Genomic DNA, 19979 nt, shown 5'->3' with positions numbered 1-19979 from the left:
CCGGCTGATGTGCTGGGAAGAGGGCCGTAGAGGTCGATGCCAACACGCTCGAAGGGCTGCGCTGGGCAAGGCAGCGGTTGCAAAGGAGCGGCGGGTTGGCGAGGTGGGTTTTTTCGGCGCTGGCATGCGGGGCACGACTGAACGAACTTGCGCACATAACGGTACATCCCACGCCAGTAGTACCGATGTCGTAGGCGGGTGAAGGTCTTCAAGAAGCCGGCATGAGCACACTGGGGATCATCGTGGTAGGAAGAGCAAATGAAGGAGCGCAGATGGGTCGGAATGACAAGCAGCCACTTGCGACCATCCGGAAGGTAGTTCCGACGGTAAAGAAGCTCGTCTCTGATGGCGAAATGGTGGGACTGACGACGCAGAGCACGGGAAGGAGGTCGAGGCGATTGACCAGATAAGAAATCCAAGAGGCAAGCGATCCATGGGTCTTTGCGTTGCTCGGTAGCCATATCAGCGCGCTCAAACGTCAAAGAATACAGGGCGCAGATAGAAGACGCTGCTTCAGACGGCAGAGGGGAACGTGAGAGGGCATCAGCATCCGCATGTTTACGGCCGGAACGATAGACCACGCGGATGTCGTACTCTTGAAGCCGCAGAGCCCAGCGCGCCAGTCGACCAGAGGGATCTTTCAAAGACGACAACCAGCAGAGGGCGTGGTGATCGGTGACAACGTCAAAAGGGCGCCCGTACAAGTAGGGGCGGAATTTGACTATCGCCCACAGGATGGCTAAACACTCCTTCTCAGTGACAGAATAGTTCGCTTCAGCTTTTGTGAGTGTCCGGCTAGCGTAAGCGACAACATATTCGTCAAAGCCAGGCTTGCGCTGCGCGAGGACTGCACCGAGGCCGACGCCGCTGGCATCGGTGTGGAGTTCCGTCGGAGAACGAGGGTCGAAATGGCGCAGAATTGGCGCAGTGGTCAAGTTGGCGACGGAGTGTCGTAAAGGCTTCATCACAGGCTGGCGACCAGGCCGAAAGGTCGTGGCCGGAAAGGAGCTTGGTCAGAGGGTCGATGATAGTGGCGAAGTTGCGGACAAAGCGGAGGAAATAGGAGCAGAGGCCCACGAAGCTGCGGAGGTCTTTTACAGAAGTCGGTTTCGGAAATTCTGCTACAGCTCGCAACTTTGCCGGGTCCGGGAGAACGCCATCCTTGGACACGACATGTCCGAGAATGGTGAGCTGCCGAGCTCCAAAGCGGCACTTTTTTAAACTGAGTTGAAGGCCAGCGTCGGCCAGGCAGCGAAGAACAGTCTTAAGGCGCTGTAGGTGAGACGAAAAATCCGGCGACAATATGACAACGTCATCTAAGTAACAAAGGCATATGTGCCACTTAAGCCCGCGGAGTAGGTTGTCCATCATGCGCTCGAATGTGGCGGGTGCATTGCAGAGGCCGAAGGGCATGACATTAAATTCATAGAGCCCGTCGGGTGTGACGAATGCAGTTTTTGGGCGATCGGCCTCTGCCATCGGCACCTGCCAGTAACCAGAGCGCAAGTCCAATGAAGAGAAGAACTCAGCGCCCTGCAGGCAGTCGAGGGCGTCGTCGATACGAGGGAGAGGGTAAACATCCTTGCGTGTAATCTTGTTCAGACGACGGTAGTCAACGCAGAACCGGATGGAACCGTCTTTTTTCTTGACAAGGACCACCGGCGATGCCCACGCGCTCGGCGACGGCTGTATCACGTGGCGCTTGAGCATGTCGGTAACCTGTTCGTCAATGATGCGGGGCTCAGCGGCTGACACGCGGTACGGACGTTGGCGCAAAGGGGCATGTGTGCCAGTGTCAATAGAGTGGGTAACGGTGGTTGCGCGGCCCAATGATGTTTGCTGGTAGTCAAACGAAGCTGCAAAACGGTGCAGGACGGCCACAAGTTGGGCCCTTTGGGTAGGCGTCAGGGCGGCGTCGACGGAGCGGTGAAAAACATCGAGAGGAGACGGATTGGCGATGGAAACAGGCGTAATGGCGCTGACGTGAAGGTCGGCCGAGCTATCGACGAGGGGGTACGCTGAGGCGGGATCTAGCACGGCAACACTACCAAGCGATTGGCCACGGAGCAAAGTGGTAGGGCAGGAGAACGGGTTAGATACATAAATAGCGCTGGAGCCACGAATAATTGTCAGCACGGCATGAGGCAGCAAAGCAGATTTCTGGTCAGCGCATCGTAAAGAGGGCGTATATGCGACAGTTGCGTCGGAGAGAGCAGCACAAGAAAGAGGCACGAGCACTGAAGAAAAGGGCGGAACGTCAGTGTCCTGTGAGACGATCACAGTAGCGGCAGCAGCGTTGGGCACGTCCAAGGGAGCTTCACTGAAGGGCGATAACTCAAGCTGAGCACGGGCGCAGTCAATTACAGCATGATGAGTGGAAAGGAAGTCCCAACCAAGGATGACGTCGTGAGATGAGCGGGCGAGGACGATGAACTCTATTGTGTAGGGGACGTTCTCGATAAGCAGGCGGGCGGTGCAGGCGGACAATGGTCGAATGTCCTGAGCGCTGGCGGTTCGGAGAGAAACGGCGGGAAGAGGCGTCGTCACTTTTTTGAGTCTGCGACATAGTGTGTGGCTAAGAACAGAAACGGCTGCGCCCGTGTCAACAAGTGCTTCGACGGCGACTCCCTCAACGAACACGGTGATAATGTTGACTGGCACGGATACAGGGCTTGAGCGAGTCGCTGGCGGCGCAGTTCTTGCCTCCGGAACTGCGGCCGTTAGTTTTCCGCTTGCGGAGCGGGTGGGCGGCGGAGCATCGGAGAGCGGGAACGTCGGCCAGGGGACGGCGAGCGGTGAGAGCGGAAACGGTAGCTAGACGAAGACGGATCGGGAGGCGGCTCATGTGACACAGGCGAGGAGGTCGGGGATAGATCGTAAGTCGGCTCACGCCTATAAATATACGGTCGATAGTCGCGACTGCGGCACAAGCGAGCCACGTGGCCAGCGACTCCGCAGGCGTAGCAAATAGGGCGGTTGTCTTGCGTACGCCAAGGGTTGAGAGGCTGCGGCTGTGGTCTTGGGCGGGCAACCGGACGATAAGCGGTTGGTGAAGGTCGCTGGGGCTCCAACAGGTGATGGGGAGGCCCGTAGGCAGGAGCAGCAGGCGAAGGCCGCGGTCGCACCACAGCATCCGCGTAAGTTAATGGAGCCGTGATCAGTGGCTGCTGAGGAGGTGGAGGAGGAGGGGGCAGTACCTCGGCGACCTGCTCCTGTATGACTCGCTGGATGTTGGGAGTGAGCGGCGGCGCAGGAGTAGGTGGGCTGGTCGACAAGTACTGCTGGCGGGCGACTTCTTCACGGACGTACTGCTGAATGTGCTGGAGGAGCGACTGTTGGTCCAGAGCACCGTCCCGGGGAAGAGCCAAGTTGGAAATATTTGCCTCTTGAAAGCCGGCTCGGCGGGTCGAAAGGCGCTGTTTGCGCAGCTCATCGAAGCTTTGGCAATGGCTTATCACGTCGGAGACAGACTGGGGATTCTTCGCGACGAGCATCTGAAAGGCGTCATCATCAATCCCTTTCAGAATATTTCGGATCTTGTCTGCCTCGCTCATGGAAGCGTTGATGCGTTTGCAGAGATCGACAACATCTTCGATGTAGCTGGTAAAGTTTTCGCCGCTCTGTTGTGCCCGACTGCGCAAGCGTTGCTCGGCACGAAGCTTACGCACCGCGGGACGGCCGAAGACCTCCGTGAGGCTGGTTTTCAGATCCGCCCAGCTGGAGATGTCCGCTTCGTGGTTGCGGAACCACAGGTTGGCAACGTCGCTTAAATAAAATATAACGTTGGTAAGTTTGACGCTGTCGTCCCACTTGTTATACGCGCTTACGCGTTCATAGGAGGCCAGCCAATCCTCCACATCGGTGTCATCCGTGCCGCTGAAGATCGTGGGGTCGCGCTGACGGACGGCACCAGAACAGATGACAGCAGGGCCAGCAGGCTGGGCAGGTTGGGCCGGGCGGTCGGGCACCGTGGTAGAGTCTGGAAGCCTGGGCATGGTGGCGTATCTCGATGGTGAGAACAGACCGCACTTCCACCAAGTGTAGTGTAGGACGTCTACGAAGGCGCTGCGTCGCGAACGGCTAGCGGTACGTCTCGGCTCAGTCCAGAGGCAGCGATCAGTCCCAGCGGCAGCGATCAGCGCACACGCTCAAGCATCGGCGCCGCTGTCTTCGTCCTCTTCTTCCTCACGCCAGCCGCCCAAGATTCGGGAGCCGAAGGCCTGTCTTACAATAGAATGATATTCAAAATTAGGCTGCTTTCTTTGTTTACCCTTGACAAGCTCCTACGGGAGCCCTGGAAGGTTTTCTTGCGCTGGTTCCTTCAGAAGTTGCTTTCTTTGTTCTGTGTTTTAGTTTTACTTATTTATTTTACTTCACGGCGCCCTTCGTGATCTGAAGTCGAATTATGCTGCCCTAAACGCTGGCGTCGTGAGTAGCGGCAACGCAAAATGTCCTATGTGGCCAGAATATCGGTTTAGCAGTTGATGTCCCAAAATGGTGCATACTGAAAGCACAGGACCACAAAAAAGAAATTCAGAGAAGGATAGCAGAGCACTGCGTTTTTCTGGAGCAATTATTTCTTTGCCACCCTGCTGTATGATTACCAAATTACCTCCTCTAACTTCTGCAAAACGACCTTCATGTTCAATATTCATGAAATGTATAATAGTTTTGAGGACTCTGAAAAAGTAGTTTGCATGAAATAATCCCCAGAGCGCCGCTACGCAGGATTTCCCAGCACTTTCAGACTGGCGTAGTTATGCTCTGGGACAGCTAGAGCAAAACTTCAACCTGCTCTAAGCAAAAATTGCGCAAGCGGCTACTGTCATTGAAAGCAACTAAAGATCATATATCCGTCATTCATAATTGCCCCTTCGCAACGGCAAATCAGTGGGAGAGGAAAAAAGGCGCCAGCAGTAAATAGAGCGCAATGTTATCTGCTGTTATCTGATCCTCACCAGCTGCTTTCCCCCTCTGCATTGCTCCAAGGCTTTCTTTACTTCCTCCTTCGTTACTGGCGGGATGTCCTATTGCTGTGTTCCGCTGCCTCTCTCAGTAACATTCTGATTGCAATCGCTACTGCATAGATTTGTATAAACCTCTTCGGCTACTTTAACTATCTTATCCATATTGCTAATTACATTGCCCTATTTGTCTCTTATCGCATTCATCTGATTTTTGCCTATGGCTAGTTTTCTCTTTGCTGCTTTTAGGCTACCTCCGCTCTTTAGAGCATGCTCGATTTTCTCCATATTAAACTTCCTGATGTCGGCTACCTTGCGCTTATTTATTAACTTCGACAGCTCTACTAGCTCTATTCTGTCTATGGAGTTAGACGTCCTCAAAGTATACTGCAGGTGTATCTTACCGGTACTCACCTATGAGGCAGAAACGTGGAGGTTAGCAAAGAGGGTTCAGCTTAAGTTAAGGATAACGCAGCGAGCTATGGAAAGAAAAATGATAGGTGTAATGTTAAGAGATCGGAAGCGGGTGGAGTAGGTGAGAGAACAAAGGCGCGTTAATGATATCCCAGTTGAAATCAAGAGGAAGAAGTGGGCTTGGGCAGGGCATGTAATGCGTAGGCAAGATAACCGCTGGTCCGTAAGGGTGACGGAGTGAATTCCAAGAGAAGGCAAACGTAGCAGGGGGCGGCAGAAAATTAGGTGGGCGGATGAGATTAAGAAATTTGCGGGAATATGGTGGCCGGGGCTGGCGAAGGACAGGCTTAATTGGAGAGACATGGGAGAGGCCTTTGCCCTGCAGTGGGCGTAGTCAGGCTGATGATGATGATGATGACGCAGCCCAATTATTTTATTCGGCAGCCCAGTAGCCTTCGTGTGGAAGTAATTTTTCGCTTTAAAATCAGGTGTAGCACAAGTACGCCAGTTTGTCGAGACTATATGGACGACACAGGATGGTACCCGCCTCAGTAAATTCATGTACAACAATCTAGCACGAATGTTTTGAAAATGAGAAAACTGTAATACACTGTTACAGAAATATAGAAGGTAACGGTTCACTCTTCTGATATTTATCAAAATCTTTCGTTAAAAGTGTTTATATCGATCGCATCCAACAGTTAAAACTGCCATAGAAAACCAATAGAGAACACTTTTGAGGATAGCAAAAACATTAATAGGAAGAAAAATACTAAATTGCCGCCGGACGATCCGCGGATATGCTAATTGTTATAGAAAAGTCACACATTATATGCAAAAAATGCGCTCATAAATGGTTTCCCGCTCAAAAATGCCTTTCTTCAGAACTGTTGGGTACGAATTACGTACTTGTCTGGCGGCGGAAACTAAAATTTCATAACTCCAGTTAATCTGGCACATTGTAATAATCATGTTTTTTAGCTTCCCACGGCAGCCGAGATATCCACTATCCTTTTTTTTCATTTTTGCCCCGAAATGTTCTGTCATACTGAGACCAAGGAGTTGTTAGAGGTTTAGATTGCTTGGTTCTGCATACGTTTATCGCAGAACATTCGCCATCATAATATCAGAGTGCTTTCCTTCTCCTTAGCCGGACAGGCTGGTGGCTGGAGTGTATATGACCAGGCTAATTTTGCTACACATGTTGCAGGTGGTTTTGAAGGCTAATATTAAATGGCAGCGCGCGGAATAAGACCACCGAAAAGACTTTTGATATCAGATATTCCGCATGTTTCAGTAGACGGATGCTTCCCATAGTGAAGTGTATACGGTCTTGAAAACTGTTTTAAAAGGTACAGTTACAACCTAACCTTAAGAAAAATATTGGATTGTTTTGTATGGTAAAATGTATTAACTTATTTACATTAATGATGAAAGAAGATATATCCTTTTCCTTGACACACATACTGTTCATTCGGATCTGGATCAAGCAAGATCGAGATATTGATATTTCTCTACCATGCAATGTGTGATTAAAATGGGACTTAATCTGAATATTTATCTATGTACAACCCATACACGGACAGGACTCGAACCGAATAAGCTCGGAAATGTACTCGAGCAAGCTGATATCGACAGGGAATGTTGCCTCGGAAACTTTGCCGCAATCATGCGAGTGGCAATGGTTAGAATCGTGCGACACGTTGACGTATAAAATACGCTGTATGGATGCGAACATGGACACTGTTTACGTTTATTTGCGATGAAAAAATCGCTTTCTCCGTTAAAGCGATGCAAAGAAATTACACTAATTCTGGTTTCTTGGGTAAAATCACCTGTGGTGCATGTACACCTTTTTGACAAAAGTAATGGAGGACACAGGGTAATTTCAGACTTCATAAATCACAAAGCTTTTTGTCCGGTGCTGCACACTAAGATCTTGCTGTTCCAAATAGCCTACTGCATGGTGATCAAGACGGCGTAATTTTGGCTTAAATCGGATGCCGGCGTAGATAGTAACTTTTGTTCTCGTCGTGCTGTGAAGTGTTCCTTTGACGCTGAAACCACAGCGCGCTGAACGAATTCGTGCGAAGGTGGTCTACCTGCAATATTTATTTTAAGACCCTCTTATCTTACTATCCAACAGTTCCTGTATGTAGTATTGAGAAGTTCTTTAGGGTGACAGACGCTGTTTCTTGTTGTAGCTAACACAGTGAAAAAAAGGAATCAATTTTCAAAACCTCGACTTTTTTTTTTGTTTTACACAAGAATACTCCGGAATGTATTCCACTAGCAAATGACATTGGTGATGCAAAATAGACATGCAGGAGGATGTGAGAGAAAGGACAGGAAAGTAATTTGAATACGGAGTCTGCCTTTCACTCTCGGCACAGGTTTTCTTTAAGTTCGCCTTTCTCAAGTGCTACACACTACACGGAATGACGTAAAAAGCGAACAAGCTGTCGTTCTATAAAACCGAGTGCGCTGGAGGACATTTTACTCCCTTTTTTACTCCCGTATAGGCGAATTCGTGTTTACAGTGTAAGAGCTCTATGCATATACATGTATTCACTATACCTTTTATTTGCTGCAATGTTCTTTAATCGACCTGAAGCTACTGGAATGAACGCAACTATAAACACTATTAGACTTTTTACCTGAATATATCTGTTATCTTCTTACTTTATCATGGTTCTTACTTTATCATGGTGATTTGAACATATCAAGAGAAACATACCTCCAGGAACCATTTCGTCACTCTTCGAGAACTAACCATGAGAAAGCATTTCATCAACCCATAAGCTATATTAATGCTCATAAATATTCTTTGTTTTCAGCGGCTATATCTAGCTAGAACAAACTACCGTCGACAGCTGTAAACTGCAACTCAGTTGAATCATTCATAGAGCATGTCAATAGCATTGATTCATCAGTAATGCCACCGTGATATAGCTATGATGCTGACTTTCATTTCGTATTTTTTTGTAACTATATTTGTTTCCGTACTGAACCCGCTATTTTCGTTTCCCTGAATTGGCATCATTACCACCACGATGCCGCTATGATGATGAATTCTTATTTTGTATTATATATGTACCTAACTTGTTCCCCTGTATTGTCTCCTTTGTATCCACTCCTGCATGGGCCCGAGAAGGGCCTGCAGTATTTGTAAATAAATAAATAAATATATAAATAAATCTTTGGACTTCCTGCAATGTATTACTTAATGTGAGAGCCCCATTTTATTCAACGGAGATGACTTTATACAGATCCAGATGCTGAATAAAAAAAATGAAAACTTTCCCTATGCAAACGACGAGCTGTAGCAGAAATTTCTAAGGTCAATTTTAAATGAGCCAATAAGTTTCGCGCCTGTTTCGCTTAATTGGGCGACAAGCAAAAGCGCGATTGTAGAGCCGGTTGCTTTCGTTTATCTTCTCGTTAGGGAGCTTCTAGCACCAGTTACTTTTCCCCACATCCGAAGCTTTCCATGCAAATTAAATACCGGGCAATATTTGTCCATTTTTTGCCCCATTATTTTACTGCAGGGTCATTTACTAGAAGCGTCACATTTATTTCGCCCCCACACACTATAAACGACCTAAGTTGGACACGCTTCGCAGCAGTTTTGTGTCACCTTGCATTCACTACATGAGACAACAAGAGCTATACGCTATGGTCCCATGCACGACAAGGTGCCCATTCCATCTGCCTAACGTCTTCGCACACTATCACTTGTCGATGCCTGCCCGCATACAAACAAATATTGCGACCGACATGATGGAAGAGCCAAGCTTGAGAGCGTCAGGCTTCGACGTGTCGCAGCCACTTCCGCTATTCATCACTTCCGCTTCCGCTATTTATCACTTCCGAAACGACGTTGAGCACTCCAAGAACAGAACACGCCGTCCGCCGTGTCACGAACCGTACGTTGGCTTTTTATCTCATTCTTTCTTACTTTTTTCTACTATAAGCGCAGTTTGATCCGCACGGTGAGAGGGGAAGAGCTAGTATATTGCTGTTTCCCAAAATACCGCTCTCCATTTGTATCCCCTGCTGATATTGCTGCATTGCAGATACGCAGTAAGCCGCAAAATAGCATCTTTCGAAAACATGCGTGTTTACTACTTTATCCAAATTATGCACATTCCGCAAGTAAATATCAACAACTTGCACTTCAAAAAGGCTGCGTACATCAGTATTATGTACCGCCTTTGCCAAAAGTAACCGGGCAGCGGTGGTTTGTTTTTAGCCGCGCAGCGAAGTACTTGTGGTAGCCCTTATGCTGTGAGTCTTTGGAAAGTAAGCTCAGCTCTTGTCCTCACGTTCTGACACCTTTAGGCGTTGATGGGTGCCGCAAAAGCTCTGTCATACGCCTGAGAAACAAAAACCTCTGGCTCGGTTACTTTTGTCAATGGGGGTACGCTTCAGCTGAAATGGCAGCAAGAAATAATCTATCCAGTAGCGGAGGAGGATATAATAATTATCATTAGGCGTGTTTTATTAGAACTGTCATCATCACTCCCTTCAGCGCTAGAGTGTGCGATATATATGTTCTACTCGTAACATGCAGCCGCAATAAGGTCTACCTATTAGCTTTTGCGAGGACGAGCTCAGATTGACAACCGGAAGAATAAGTTGGTGACGCGTTGGTATCAGAACCCAAATATTTGTTCTGCTTTGTTACATTACGACCCAAAAAATAACATTAAAAAGGAACACTAAGTCTGTCTGCTAGTGTCGCTTGGTAGCAATGATGCTTTTTTGCCGAAAACAGACCACTGATCGGCCAGGAAATTTCGTAAAAGGGAATTACATGTGGTGACATCACTTGTGAATTCCTAGCAACTCCCCTGCTAAAGCAATTTCTCCGCCTGAAACGACTGGTACCATCTTTGCCAAAAGTAACCGGACAGCGATGGTTTGTTTGTTATTTTTATTTTATTTTATTTACAGAATACTGCAGACCGAATCGGTCCAAGCAGGAGAGGGTACGTACATCTGTTAGTAAATACTATGCCTTAGGATCAGCAACAATGGTGACGTTAGAAATCACGACAAGAAAATATAATAACAAAAATAAACAAGGTTACAAAGCAAATACACTATGTGAAAGTACATGCCCCAAGCACAGGCCGCGTAGCGAAGCACTTACGGTAGCACTTAAGCTCTGAATCTGAGCAAAGTAAGGTGAACCCTTGGCCTCACATTCTGACATCTTTCGATCTTTGCGGGTGCTGTAAGGACTTCGTTATACGATTGGGAAGCAAAAACCCATTGCTCGGTTATTTTGGCCCAAGAAGGTACATCGCTTTCTCGTACAGCCCTGTTGCGAGAGCAGTAGGCAAGCAGTCGGTACGCAGGTACGCAGTTGAGTAAGCATGTCCGAATATTCTGCCTCGCATAGATTTAGACTTGTGTACTGCGTTCCAAGGAAATAGTGCTCCGCCTCAGCGACCACCGGCGTGGAAACGAGGCGCTTTTTTCTTAAACGAACCGAACATCCCGAAAATGAGCTCAGGGTGGCGGGTCACGAAAAAAATAGTACCTTCGCTGCACCGACTCAGAACCAGTTGCATATCAATATCAGTCCGTGATTTCAGGCAGTATCCATTCATATTAAGCAAAGGTTTTCGCAGTTGTCAAGTCTCTGATATGTATACGCAGCCAAGAGAGAGAACAACAGGGCCACTAAAACAGAAGTCAACAATAAGGCCTTAACCATTTGATCCGGGTACCAAGGAATAAACAGAAACTTATATATGGTTCACGGTTTAGGGGGGTTTAACGTCCCAAAGCGACTCAGGCTATGAGGGACGCAGTAGTGAAGGGCTCCGGATAATTGCGAACACCTGGGGTTGTTTAACGTGCACTGACATCGCACAGTGCACAGCCCTCTAGCATTTCTCCTCCATTAAAGTTCGACCGCCGCGGCTGGAATCGAACCCGCGCCTTACGGGTCAGTAGCCGAATGCCATAACCACTGAGCCACCGCGGGGGCGGGAAACTAACAAGGGCTACCTGTGTCGCAAAGGCGAAATTTGTTCACGTTTGACGCTCAAAAAAACAAAAAAAAAACAGATATTCTAAAATGTTCTGTAAATTGCGCGCAAACTTCACATCTGAAGTGAACGGACAAGCGCCCGACACCCTTCTTGTACTTTATTTTATGCAAACAAATAACCCTTGCCTGTTTTCGAAACTACAAGAGAGTCGCAAAATATACCTGGGAGAAGTACATAAACAACACCATTCACAACTTCGTGTTCAGTCGAACTTGCTTTCTCGCATTAATCATTAAGAATGGGTTGAACGCTGGCTTAGAGAAATGTACTGAGTCCGAAAGGCTAGTTTTTTTACGGCAAAAGCCTTTAATGGCTCATACTGTCGTCCGTTAACAAAGCGTGTAACGCGCGTTTAACTCGGGAACTAAAAAAGATAGAAGAAAAACCAATGGGTGCATCACATTGAGAAGGAAGAAATGGAGCGAGAAGCCCAGTTTGATTACTGTAGATTCATCAGTTAATTAATTATAGGCAAAAATGTCAAAATTGTGTCGAAATTGCTCGGGCATCGATATAGCCACGAAAACGGTGTGACGTCACATCCACCGGAAGTTGTCACGGCAGAGAAAAAATTGGCACAGAATGGTTGGAAAAACGTCGAATTTGTGTCAAATTAGATGGAAAAATGTGTAATTAAGCGTAATGAACACTTAAGATCGCCGAAAGATGTGTAATTTGGGTATAGATATAGCTACGGGAAGTGTGTTACGTAACATCCACCGGAAGTAAGTCGTAGCGGCATAGTGTCCTCGGCTTCCGCCTCTCAACAGTTTAGTTGCCAAAGTGTCCTGGCAATTTTTTTTTTTGCTGACAGCCTCTCTTATTTCAAGATTATCACTAGTCGGACACTGGAAGTTCTTGAGTCCGCACTAGACATGCAATTCCGCTCCAGCGCATGTTTTCTACTCCCGTTCGCAACTTCAGAACTTGACTTGAGACATCTATTGAGAATCCACACGAATGCTGAACTACCTGGGTTGGGTGCAAAACTAGTGAAGCAACAAATCGCTTCACTCACTCCCTGTGCATATCTCTCGCTAAAGACAGAAACAAGACATTATCCAAAGGCACACTGTACGCTGAAGCATCGATCGCAGTGACATCGGTGTCGGCGAGTCACGGTTCACGATGAGGAAAACAGCGCACAAGAATGCGTCCCTACTTTCCCTCGACGCGGAAATAGGCTTCATCGAAACGTGGTCACTACATTCCCATGAGGTGTTAACCGGTTGACGTCCGCATGTACACGGGGCATTCATTCATTGATCACAAAACTCACAGTGCCGGTGGATGGCGCCTGAATAAGGAAAACAACTACCTATTAGACCTTCCATGCATACTACGAAATATGACCCTCAATACAGACGAAGATCAACAACACGCTGCAGCCGCTTTCAACGCCGTGGATAACTTGGCAGGAGTCATGTCACGTGAGAGGAGCTTAGTATTTTCTCTCTGATTGGTTAAAGAGCCGAAAGAGAAAGACAGTATAAAAATGACGCTCATGTGAGCAGAGTTCGTTGACAAACTGAATGCGGAAGGACTGCGACTTTCCCAGGCACGCGCCCAATTTTCAGCTGAGAAGAAACGATGGCATTATTTCAGGAGAGAACTCTGTTCGCATTTCTAAGTTTGAAAATTTCGCTTCAGTGCACCATTCAGGTTGCAAATAAATGCTAGATTGTGGTTGTCTATAGAGCGCTGCGCTTCAAGCCTTGTGCCGGATAAGTCACACGTCCTGTTTTATTCCGGTTTAGCTCCCTCTATTCGCTTCTCGTTAGGGGTCATAACGGGGTCTCCGCCTATTTCCAATATTTTTCCCTCTACTTACTTCTTCTGTTTCGCCATTATTTTTTTTTCATTCATTCATTAAGAATTTATTTAAGACAACGAAGAGGTTGTCCAGGGTGACGTGGCAAAAGGCATACATTGCCTGACGAGGCCACGCCACCCGGATGACAGGCGGCACCACTGGCTACAAAAACCAAGAAAGAGCATTACATGATAGAACACACATTCAATATTTTTTACACAATACACAAGACATCCTCACAAAACACAGGCTTTCGGCGCAAAAACAAACAGCATACTTCAAAACACAATTCGACCATAGCAGTATTTACAAAACATACACTAGTGATAGGTATACGTTCAGTTTTCACCTTTAAGGTTCATTTATGAGCATTGCTTTAATTAGCATTTTGTATTTACGTATAGAGGGAGTGCTCCGTACAGTATCCAGAATAATAGGGTATTGATTAATTAAGTCAGGAATTTGCCATCCTAACCTCTGAAAACCGTAATTTGTGCGTACACGAGGTGTTTCCATACATTGTTTCCGAAGTTCGTATGTGCTAAGTTTAGTGTGATAGGTGGTTTCGAAGGTTATTTTGTCTAGTTTGTACTGGCGTTTGTACTGCTGATATTTTTTTCAGAGTAATGGCGGATAAAAACTGGTTGCTTATTTGAATTAGGCCTTTTGTGAGGTAAAATGCAGTAGATTGGCAAATGGTCACTTAAATCGCACATCAATACACCCAATTTGACAAAGTCAGGCGGAAAGCTTGTAATGCAAAGGTCTAGAATACTTTGAGAGGTAGGAGTAATCCTAGTTGGCATATCTATTAAGTTACAGCACGCGTATGACACAAACAGCTCTTGTAGGCGCGAATAGCCGGAGGTATCTGATGAAACATTGAGATTAAAATCGCCAACAAAAGCACACTGTAGTTTTAACTCAGGACTTAGTTCAAACAGTTCTTCCATACAGTTCAAGAAATGGTTCAAGGATCCAGATGGCGGGCGATAAAACACTCCTAGCAGGATGTCATAAAGTTGTACAACGACACATTCAATGTTTTCATCTATAATATTATATTCTGTGAGTGCATTGTACTTGAAGTCTGAGCGAAAATACATCGCAGTACCACCACCACGTTTGAAAGCGCGACATACGGATATGCAGTCGTAACCATCAAGAAAAGCACACTCATCATCACAGGAAAACCACGTTTCAGTGAAACAAAGAATGTCAAAAGAATAGTTAAGGTCATTTAGGAATAAGTCTACCTCATCAAGTTTAGTTTTTAAGGTCCTAGCGTTAAGATGAAACAAAGAAAGTGTGTCTTTTTTTGAGAAAGCACGTTCACAAGGAAGGTCAAAACTTGAGTGCATCATCTTGCACTAAAGAACACAAAGAACGCCCACACCGTGGGGTGCTACAAGAGCACGTTACTGCAAGTTGATAAGATCTTGCTCACTGCGAATGACGAAAGCGGGGTACTCGGTTCAAGCAGAACAAGATATCCTTTCACACCGCATACGGCCTGTTACTGCAAAGTGGCTACCAAATTTAAGCAGAAAATTTTAGAACATACTGACCTTATTTAAAACTAAATATTAAAATATGGTACTTCTATTCAGAAACATTTCGCAAAGAAATGTCTTATAAAAGAGATGTGATTCTTGACAAAATTGTTGCCCGGAAGATGGACTTTTTGTACTGAATATATTTTCCCGGCTTTGAGGTTCATGGGGTGGAGTCGTTTCTGAGGAACGGCCAATCCATGCTGAACTCCGCCACGATGTCCATGAGTGCCGCTGCCCGAGGCTGCGCTGCCGGTGGCAGCAGTCGGGCTTGTTCTTAGGGCACAACTTCTCATATAACCTACCGCTAGTCGTCGGGTCATGATACGCGGTCTTTACTTATGCATGTTGCATGCTTAGCATTTATTTTTAAGAAAGCCGGTGACAATTTATAACCAGTTGTTTTCTTCAGGTGAGCAAGCTGGTGATCGGTTGTGGTCTGGCATCCCAAAACAATGACGACAGGTGGAATGGTAGCAGTTTGGAAGAAGTTCTGACATCCAATGGTCATAACAAGAGAACATCTTTCTTTAATGGGCTTTGGGAGGGAGGTATGGGGGACACTTCATCTTTTATTGCCGAAAAACGCACACGAGAGCAATTCGCCTAAGAATGGCTTTCAATACCCGAACCTGGTCTCATCAGTTTCGCAGAAATCCTTCAGACCAGAATATATTGTATCATTATAATATTCTAGGATACCAGCATGTTTTTAATGCTGGCTGGATCCATCCATTTCATGTTCGTAGAATGCTCAGCTCTCCGACAGTAATAACATCTGTCGAGTTGTAATTTACGAACAATATTCCTTTTTTTCTCTTCAAATTTTGTCCGAAAGTCTGATTTGAAAGGAGTCAATTTTTGTACACAATTCGAGAAGGTGGTCCATCCGGGGTAACTTTTTGATCTTGGCTGCGTAAGGGTATTGATAGAAAATGCCCCCCTCGGTGAATACTGTATGCCCGCCCCATTAGTAGCGCTCTAGAGCGCAGGTAAAAAGCATGATATATGCGTGATATATGCATGCGTCAGCGTATCACGGAATCAGATGTCTCTGGTTTATTACAGACAGGGGTGCTTAAAACACCTCTTTAGATGACATTCGGAAAACCCAGATGTCTATTCAAACCACGCCTGATGACACTTATCAAGAGCTCATGCTCGTACTAACTCAGCTTCCTTTAGTCAGCCAGCAAAACTACGCAGGAGCACGCACTGTGGCAGCAACGTAAAGTGCACGCTTGTAGTCTGCAAAATCGTTTACAAGCCAGCCAGTGAAAGAAACATCAGAAATAGACGAATAAATCTGGTGGGATTTTATTATTGACTCGCTTATTGTATGAAGCGCCTGGACTAATATCAGCGGCGTTTTATTTGAATATTGGAGCTTTTCGCAGAGGAGGTGGCAGAACTTGCGAAGAAGCCCCAAAGATGGTCCATACGAAGGCGCACTCATTTTCGTTCCCGCTTATTAAACCAGATATTTTTATGCAGCGTGGAGTAAGCAAGAGTGCCCTAAAAGCTGCCAATCTTTCACGGAAGGAATGGATTCATTTTCTAATTTATTGGCCTGTATACACGTTGTTTTATTGCGAAAGCAATACTGCTTGCACTTTCAGCCCGTCGCGTAGCGAGGCCGGTATACCTACAAAGCGCGGCCTAACTCCTGCTCCTGCCACGCGCGGCGCGCTTAGCGGTCTGACGTCACAGCAGCAAGAGCGGGGCTCCAACTTGCGCCGTCGCGTAGCGAGGCCGCAGCTACCAAGCGCGGCCTAACTCCCGCTCCTGCCGCGCGCGGCCTGCTTAGCGGTCGGTTCGGGTGTCCACCGAGATGACAGAGAATTACTCCGCCATTTTCTTTCCTCAAAAAAAGGTGAGTTCAAAGGGCAAGGAATGGCGCAGTAATTCTCTGTCATCTCGGTGGACACCCGAACCACAGCAAGGGAGGAACGCCACCACCCGTTCGGCGTTAGTCGAATCACGTACAGCCTGCCCTACCAGTGCCTCAACAAAAATGAAGTACAACAAGCGGATGCCTTGCTACGCAAAGCGTATAAGACAGCGCTCCGACTACCACGCAACACGTCTACAGAAAAACTCATGGCCCTGGGATTACACAACACCTTTGAGGAGCTACGAGAGGCGCAGCTTGAGTCGCAAAAACTCAGGCTGTTGCAAACAACGACAGGAAGAGCGCTCCTGCAGAGGCTCGGATACCGCGAGCAGATGCGAGAAATGTCGAGGACGGCAACAATCCCCGACGAGCTTCGCAAGACCCTCAAGGTAGCGCCAATACCAAAAAACATGGATTCCAACCTCCATCGAGGCAGAAGAGAAGCGAGGGCCGAATTCATCGAGAAAACATACGCTCCTCAAGCCACGACCGTGTATACAGACGCGTCTTGGAGAGGAGGAGATACCAAAATTGCTGTAGCGGCGGTGGTCGATTCGTCTTTACGCGAAATGACCAGCGCGTCTCTCCGAGGCTGCACAGCTGCAGAGTCCGAGGAAGTAGCCGTTGCTCTAGCGGTGGCGGAGGGCTATAGAACCGGGCGGTCATTAACAATACTCACGGACTCTCAAACAGCCTGCCGAAATTACATGAATGGCAGGATAGGTCGTCACGCGCTCCGTATACTCCTCGCAGCGAGCGACAGAATTAAAAACCGGGAAGAACAAAACGACAAGATCCGACACAAAATTGTGTGGGTACCGGGGCACACGGGGGTGGCAGGGAACCGAGAGGCCGACAGGATAGCTCGAGGATACATTACTTTCCGAGCTTCCGACGAGACCGCGGAACTCGCGCCAGCACCCAGGGAATACTCGGCCATACTACAAAACTATAGAGGCAGAAGAATGCGATATCCCCCACCGCACAAATCTCTCAGCAGAGAGGAAGCTGTCACTTGGAGACAATTACAAACAGGCTCTTTCGCAAACCTACATATACTAAACAAAATGCACCCTACGATATACACGAACAAATGTCCCTGGTGCGACGAAAAACCTACACTATACCACATCACATGGGCCTGTCAAAACATAGACGTGGTCCCCAAAATACGAAACCCGAGTGCGGAGCAGTGGGAGACTCTGCTGTCCAGCGACCGCTGCGAAGACCAACAAGGTCTGGTACAGCGAGCTCAACGGGCGGCAGTGGCCAGCGGAGCCCTGGACTGAGGGCAACCGACCACTGATTAGAGGCAGACGACTTCGACAGAGAAGGCTCCTGGGGGTAGAACGAAGACGTCTCTGAAGATACCCCCAAACCGCAGGAAAAACCATTACTGTAAATAAAGTTTTCCCTCCCTTCCTTCGGCGCGATGCTTTGCCCTTTTAACGCAACGCTTTTTGAGGAAAGGAAATTCTCTGTCATCTCGGTGGACCCCCGAACCGCACCGTACAGGAAGGGAGGAAGTGGAAATAAAAGAAGAGGGAAGCTTCTAGACAATCATCCGTTAGCGTCAGCCGCTCGTTTTCGCGACCGAGGTACGCATAAATCTCCTAGCATGGGGGGGCCCTCATGTGGTGAGTATAATGCCACGTAAAACAAATGGGCAAAACTTTCGTAAATAAGCTTTACTAAGAGCACTACCATCAAAATTCTAACACTCTACTGTGCCCGGCGGTGCTTAAACATTTCAATACATCCTTTGATGGCGCGTGGCAGTTCTGTGGGGAGGTGGCTGACACCTTCCACATGGTTTGGGCATGTCAATCAAACCCATCTATCCCCCTCAACCCCAACCCCACGAGAGAGGACTGGGAGGCGGCCCTGCTCGGCTGTCAAGACCTAAAGAGCCAAAAGGCTTTGGTTCAACGGACGCGGACGGCGTTGCGTGCCAATGGGGCACCGGAATAGGGGCTCCACCTAGTACTGTGAGGGGAAAGGGCCAATAGGGCCTACCCCAATCACCTCTCTGTAAAATATTTAATTGCCCAAAAATGTTTTTCATCACCAAGACACACCACCAGGCAAACCAGGTGCAGCCAGGGCTATTGGTTCCGCAACTAACCGGGCTTAATCAAGCTTTTTTAATTGCCCTCCAGAAAACAGGAATTTTAATTCCCAATATGGCAAAAACAAAAGGAATAATGTAGGTGCCGATTCTGGAAGCATTTACGCGACAGCTTGAGAAGTAAAACATTCATAGCAGCGATGAGAATAAAGTCTTGCATCCTTGTATTTAACGTTGCTTCAAATAGAAGATGCAAATAGAACGTGTAAAATTTAAGTGCATACTTTGATTGTTTCCTATTCCCGGCACATGACACTTGCTCACCTTTAAATTTTCTTTTGAAATAGATTTGGTCCTATTGTTATTGAAAAAGTTAAGTGTTTTCAAGTTCACGCAAACCTAGGTTTTAACTACTAAGGCTGAATCTCCCGGCCGCACAGAGAGATCAGGAAGTCACTAGAAAAGGAAGGAAAACGGAAGTATATCTATGTTAGACACGGTAACACACCTATCAAAAATGTGTTACGCTGTCCTAATGGGAACGTCAACGCAAGTACGAAGCGAAATCATACACGTGGCGGCAAAGAGTAATGGGGCAGAAAGAAAAATAGCGATCATTGCTTGTAGAGGGAGAAAGATAGAAAGAAGAAGGGGCGGAGTTTGGCGGAGTGGACGAGTGTCACTGGAAGGAGTGCGTCCGGGAGATGCCTCCCGTAGTTGTTGAGGGGAGACCACCGGCAGCACTTACGAAAGACAGCTCTCGAACTGGGCACCCGATTACCACATGCTAGTCACGATCCCAATTACAAGGTGAAGCTCTCAGAAGGTCGCAGAACTATTAAGCAAAAAGTGCGTGTGTGTGTGTGTGTGTGTGTGTGCGTGTGCGTGTGCATGTGTGTGCGTTGAAAAGAGAGCCCGAAGGTCGCCTCATGAGCGATCGATTCATGCAACTTCAGACCTCGTACTCCTCCTGTTCTAATTCGCTCCGTCTTTGGCATTCTAATTTGTTTTTTTTTGTTTTTTACCTACAAATTCAACGTATTATTGTCCACTATCTTTGTTTTTAGTATTGGAATGAAAATATTAGTTCGCAATTTGGACATAGGTATCTTGGGGGGCGAAGGAACTGGCTCAGCAATCCGCACAATCCATGACGCTGGACAAAAAGGAGTGATACTTTCCTGAATTTCAGTAGTCTCTAGGTTATT

The 19979-nt window shown here is 47.2% G+C and overlaps 1 protein-coding gene across 1 annotated transcript; it reads right to left on the bottom strand.

The window, feature by feature from the left end:
* Positions 1–2335: 2335 nt before the first annotated feature.
* On the bottom strand, positions 2336–3995 carry LOC149330103 (uncharacterized). The gene is made up of 2 exons (XM_089559365.1): positions 2990–3995; positions 2336–2340 (listed from the first exon to the last, which is right to left on the bottom strand). The coding sequence occupies exons 1-2, from the start codon at positions 3993–3995 to the stop codon at positions 2336–2338; spliced, it is 1011 nt and encodes a 336-aa protein (XP_089415491.1).
* Positions 3996–19979: the final 15984 nt, after the last annotated feature.

This window comes from Amblyomma mixtum, chromosome 9, assembly GCF_055824585.1.
Source record: "Amblyomma mixtum isolate Tamu chromosome 9, ASM5582458v1, whole genome shotgun sequence".
Classification (NCBI taxonomy): Eukaryota; Metazoa; Arthropoda; class Arachnida; order Ixodida; family Ixodidae; genus Amblyomma; species Amblyomma mixtum.
This window is presented reverse-complemented; position numbering and strand designations above follow the sequence as displayed.

Coding starts and splice junctions, on each gene's coding strand:
- LOC149330103 (XM_089559365.1), bottom strand. CDS start 3,995: ATGCCCAGGCTTCCAGACTCTACCACGGTGCCCGACCGCCCGGCCCAA.